The 773-nt window shown below is 57.3% G+C and overlaps 1 protein-coding gene across 2 annotated transcripts in view; it reads right to left on the bottom strand.

The window, feature by feature from the left end:
* The window catches only part of LOC113210769 (neuropeptide Y receptor type 2-like), an 85,037-nt gene that overhangs the window by 57,579 nt on the left and 26,685 nt on the right, over window positions 1-773 (bottom strand). For both annotated transcript variants that reach the window (XM_052266250.1, XM_052266249.1), the window contains exon 2: window positions 239-396. In XM_052266250.1, coding sequence (XP_052122210.1) covers window positions 239-340 — 102 coding nt within the window. In that variant the 5' untranslated portion in view covers window positions 341-396. The remainder of the gene's footprint in view (window positions 1-238; window positions 397-773) is intronic.

Genomic DNA, 773 nt, shown 5'->3' on the forward strand with positions numbered 1-773 from the left:
TACGGAAGTGATTGCTTGCAATTACGTTTACCGACGCGCGCGAGAGTAGTGGCAGGGGTGGAGGGAGCAGGAAGAGGGGCGCGGCGGCGGGGAGGACGAGCGGGAGGGCTATTTCCTCCCTGCCCTCCACAACGCACACGCGCGCGCTCACGCACACACACACACGGCTAAGCCCAGTGTGCTCGTTACGGGGACCGTCGTTACGGACCTACCGCAAGCCGTCGTTGCGCTCACTCACCTGCGTGTCCTGGTAGTCCTGGGCCGACCAGGTCGCGAGTGGCGGCCAGGCGGCGCGGGCCTGCAGCCCCCCGCCGCCGCCCAGCCCAGCCGTCCGGTTCATGTCAGACCATGGCGGGGCGGGACCGTCCGCCGGTGGACGCCGCGGCAGCCATATCCCTGCAGAAACACAAAAACGTGCGGCATTGAGAACTTTTCACAACAACGTTGCAGCGGCAGAACATGCCGTATACGCCGTGCGAGCGGCAACCACCCAAAAGGGACATAACTTCCACCATCATGGCAGCAGGAATGGCAAAACGTTACTCGGACGGGGTCAGGCCGAGCGTAATGCAAAAACAATCAACGTGCACCATTCTGGTGTTTATATGCATGGGTCATTTTCTATCGTCCTATTCAAACACTGCAAAAAATTATAACAGGTTATGCGGCTAATTAATTTTCCAGAAACGTCTGTTATTCGAATAACAGCATCGCTGTAGTTTTAATGGTTAAAATTTGGTACAGGGAGCAATGTACAGGACCACTGTACAGGC

The sequence above is a fragment of the Frankliniella occidentalis genome, unplaced genomic scaffold, assembly GCF_000697945.3.
Source record: "Frankliniella occidentalis isolate FOCC.00 unplaced genomic scaffold, Focc_3.1 Scaffold36, whole genome shotgun sequence".
In the NCBI taxonomy this organism is placed as follows: domain Eukaryota; kingdom Metazoa; phylum Arthropoda; class Insecta; order Thysanoptera; family Thripidae; genus Frankliniella; species Frankliniella occidentalis.